This window comes from Heterocephalus glaber, unplaced genomic scaffold (assembly GCF_053883595.1).
Source record: "Heterocephalus glaber isolate CG9 unplaced genomic scaffold, H.glaber_assembly_v1.0 deba00001662, whole genome shotgun sequence".
NCBI lineage: Eukaryota > Metazoa > Chordata > Mammalia > Rodentia > Bathyergidae > Heterocephalus > Heterocephalus glaber.
In genome coordinates, this window is record NW_028258403.1 from 5,778,699 (window position 1) to 5,782,800 (window position 4,102).

Consider the following 4,102-nt stretch of genomic DNA (forward strand, 5'->3'; position numbering starts at 1 on the left):
AATTGTAAGTCTGCTCCTTGTGTCCACCTGTCTTTATGGATATCAGTTTTAGATAGAACATGCTTCTATATCTAGTAAGGGAGATTGTCTCATAAGGTGGAGAGAAAATTTCCTTGAAGAGAGATATGTCTTTCTAGTGTGCCCCAAGATGGTGGGGAAAGTGAGACCTAAGGGAGAAGAGAACTGTTATGATTTTGATCCAAAATGTCCCCCCAAAGTCACATTTGTTCAGGGTTGGGGATTTGCAAGGTGACTGGACTATTGGGTGCTATACTCATGAGTGGATTAATCCATCCAGTCCATAGCTGAATGTGCTGTTAGGAGGTGAGGCCTGGTTGGGGGATGGTCACTGGGGCCATGGCTTGGGAGTGTATATTCTTGTACCTGGCTCCTCTCTTTCCCTCTGCCCTTAGCTACCATAGGTTGAGGAGCCTTTCTCTGCCATGCCTTTCTACCATGCCATTTCTACCTTGGCACCAGCTGAGTATACATGGACTAGACACTCTAAAGTCATGAGTCCAAATAAACCTCTCCTCTTTTAAGTTTTGGCAGTTGGAAATTTGTCCCAGTGACAGAAAAGTGAATAATATAGGACCATATTGTTAAAGGGAAAAAGAAGCTCATTCTGATTCTTAGGACCTTGGGAAGGAGAAGGATTTCATTTGACTTCATTTTCCTGGAAGAGTTCAACTCAATTATGACACACATTTGATGTATATTTGCTATAGTCTTTGTGTTTGTGTTCTTCCAAAATTCTTATGTTGAAACTCAATACTCAATTTGAGGAAATTTGGAGGGAGAGCCCTTGGGGACCAATTACATCATAAAGGCAGAGTCTGTGTGAATGGGATCAGTGCCTATACTATAAAAGACCCCAGAGAACTCCTTTACCCTTTCTGATGTATGAGGACACAGCAAGAAGATCCCTGTTTATGAACTAGGAAGTGGGTCCTCACTAGTCACAGAATTTATCTTGGACTTCCTAACTGCTAGAACTGGGATAAGTAAATTTCTGCTGTTTACAGGCCAACATTTTGTTATAGCAATTCAAACAGACTGAGACAGTACTGAATGTTGTTTAATGAACAAAAATTTGCACTCTAGATGGGACACTTTTTAAGGCTTGTCTGGTGTGCCCCAGTGTAAATGTGCCAGTCACAGGGGGAAGAAGGTAATGTTTCAGTCTGATTCTGCTGTTTGAAAGCATCTCATTGTTCTATTTATCCAGGGTAGATAGCTTGAGATCCTGGTGAAGACTTCTGGAGTAGTCCCACGTTCCTTGTCCCCATAGGAGACAATACCCTGGACCACACTGTTACATACCAGGGGGCCACCAGAGTCCCCCTGTAGGCAGAGAGGAGACAGAACACTAAGCCAGGCCTTCCTGCTCCCCTAAAGTCCTGTTTGTCAGAAAAGGCAGGGACGGATGGGTTTTTTCAACTGTATGTGTGAGATGGCAGGTTGATGGGAGTGCAGGAGAGCAAAGGGTGGCCTATGGACACTACCTCTTAGTGGCTGGGCTTTACAGTCTCCAGATCAAGTAGATTCAAGGTGCTTTCACCTTTTCAAGGAAAATGTTGCATATGTGTTGTGGGTCTTCTTCCCATTCCTTCAGAGATTATATTGATGGGAAAAGATCTCCACTGCACTTTGATCTGGTCTGGCTACTAGACTGAGGTTGTGGAGGAAAGGAATTTGTTCCCATTGCCTATGCTCGGCTGAGCCCGCCTGTCCCCGGAAGTATAGGCAGATGTCCATGTGCTTACCTTGAAGGCAGCCTTCCTTTGCCTTGGATCCCCCACACAAATCTGAATCCGGCTGCTGTAGGAAGGAAAGCGACGGGTGCACTTCCGATTGCTCTGCACTCTCAGCTGCACTTCCTGGAGTTTGTCTGACCATTCATGCAGGTTGATCCAGCCCCAGCCAGTAACTGTACACAAGGCCCCAGGCCTAGGCTTCTCCCTGGCATTAGGCAGGGCCACTGGCCTCACGAATCGATTCCGTGTGATTCTGTTCCTCAGCTGTCAGGAAGAGTGCAGGCAACCTTTCTCAGGTGGGAGTCCCAACCAATGCTTGGGGACTGGTTGTATAGCACTCACCTCATGTTCCTCCAACCTACTGCCCTGGAGCCCTGCCTTTGCTTCCTCCACCAATGTCCCAGGACACATTGAAGCCACCACACTGGGAGAGACCAGACTAGGCCAACAAACCAAAGGGTCAGACAGGCAGTACCTGAAGTAACATGATGTCATTCTGGGCATTCTTTTCATTGTATCTGGGGTGACGGATGGCTCTGAGCACAGTGACCTGTTGCTGGGTCCTTTCCTGCTTCTCAATGTTGTGGGCCCCTAGTGTGACATTTATGGCACTGGAAAGCAAGGAATGGCCTATGGGTAAGTATGAGAAGCAGAAGCTATGGTCCAATAATTTTGCAGTGCCATGGAGATCCCTGGCAGGGCAAGACTGCAGCTGGAGAGAGGAGAGAATGGAAAAGTCCCAGAGCTGAGCCCAGACCCTTGTTGCTCAGCATCCCTGAGCTGGAGATTAAATTGTAAAATAGCTTGAGTTCATATTTTGAGCCTCAGTACATGCTTTTCATCTTCCCTCGTTATTTTCTCCTCTTTTATACTAGCCTCTTACCTTCTGTTTCCCCCATCCTTCCTGGTCTTTTTCACCCTTTCATGGCTACTAGTGTTGCTTTCAGATAGCTGCTCTGAGGAGTTCTTCTGTGTCTATACCCCAAATAGTTCTTGAATTCTCACCTTCCCCAGCAATGACCTGCTGTCATCACAAAGTCTTCTCGTACAAGGAATCCCCCACAACTGCTCAGACCTTCTGGACTCTCGACCTGAAGATATGCCATATAGGGGTGGGAGTGGGGCCTGGCCTCTTGTCCTCCAATGATCTTCCCTGGAAGGAAGCATTCGGCACTTACCTCTGTGCTTGAGAACCTGCAGGGCAGGCAAAGGTTGGTGGCTTCAGAAAGTCTGGAGGGTGGGAGGGCAGGAGAGGTGATGTGGGAGAGAGAGGAGCTGATGGTGAGGGTTGGGTTCTGCAGGTGCCAGATGCGGGGAGGTGGCTCCCAGGCTCTGCAGACACCACTGCCACCCCAGACCTCATCTCACTCCCCTCCTCTGCAAAGGGAGAACAATGGTTGCTCCAGGCAAGGCCACTCTCAGCTTCAGGTCTGGAGGAGAGAGGCTCTGTTGTTATCTAGCATGAACTCTCCTTGGAGTTCACTGGCACTTTCTCCCTCAAGGAACTTTCCACATCCCTCTCTGAGTCCAGCTCATGGACAGCATAGGACTTTAAGAAACTAGAGCTGAGCTAATGGGACTGTTCCTTCTGTATCTCTGTCTCCTAGGCTTTGACATGTGGGCTAGAGAATGAATTTATATAAAATATACTCACACAACACTCACCTTATAGCAGGGTCAATGCTGTGCACATTAATAATTTAACTCTCACAGCAAATCTGTAAGGTTGCTACCAATCTCCTTCCAATTTAACAGTTGAGGAAATATGAATTCAAATACATGCTCAAGCATCTAGAATGAGGATGTGCCAAAGCAGTGTGGCCCCAGGGTCTGCGGGATGGGACCAGACCTCTGAGGTTGGGGTTGTTCACTCACCCGCCTTGGCCCCAGGGAGTAGGATCAAGGCCAACAGGAGCAGGAGTGGCTGCATCCTGCCCGAAAGTCTGCTCAGTCAGTTGCTGCATGTATCTCCTCCTGCCAGACTTTTAGCCTTTGAGAAAGGAAGGAAGGGGTAGGAGGGGGCTTGAGAATTTGCAGTCCCACGGTCCTGCTAGTGTGGTGGTTGCACCACCCAGGGCTGCCTAGGAGGTTTGCCCACCAACTGCCAGTGATCTGGGCAAAGCGGGAATCATCCAAGCCAACGTCCTGATCTCCCACTGAGTTGCTGAGTCAGTGGTGACAGCAGAAAGAGGAACTCAGGGCAACCAGAAGGGGGCCTTGGAGCTGTGTGCTCCAGAAACCTCAACCCACTCAAGCCCCCAGTACCTCCAAGAAGACATGAAAACAGGCAGCTGCCTACTCTCACCATATCCTATCCCTGTGACTTCAGAGCTTCCATGGCTTGG

The 4,102-nt window shown here is 48.4% G+C and overlaps 1 protein-coding gene across 1 annotated transcript; it reads right to left on the reverse strand.

The window, feature by feature from the left end:
* Window positions 1–1,059: 1,059 nt before the first annotated feature.
* Window positions 1,060–3,871, reverse strand: LOC101713070 (cathepsin G). Its single transcript, XM_004864062.3, has 5 exons — window positions 3,633–3,871; window positions 2,763–2,910; window positions 2,233–2,368; window positions 1,767–2,021; window positions 1,060–1,344 (listed from the first exon to the last, which is right to left on the reverse strand). Exons 1-5 carry the CDS (start codon window positions 3,685–3,687, stop codon window positions 1,180–1,182), a joined length of 759 nt encoding a protein of 252 aa, XP_004864119.1. The 5' UTR covers window positions 3,688–3,871; the 3' UTR covers window positions 1,060–1,179.
* Window positions 3,872–4,102: the final 231 nt, after the last annotated feature.

Excerpts from the sequence above, each read along its gene's own strand:
- LOC101713070 (XM_004864062.3), bottom strand. The coding sequence starts at position 3,687 with ATGCAGCCACTCCTGCTCCTGTTGGCCTTGATCCTACTCCCTGGGGCC. Across the intron at positions 2,911-3,632 it reads ACTCCCTGGGGCCAAGGCGG|GGAAGATCATTGGAGGACAA; the intron begins GTGAGTGAACAA and ends GCTTCCTTCCAG. Across the intron at positions 2,369-2,762 it reads GCAGGTCATTGCTGGGGAAG|TGCCATAAATGTCACACTAG; the intron begins GTGAGAATTCAA and ends CTTGCTTTCCAG.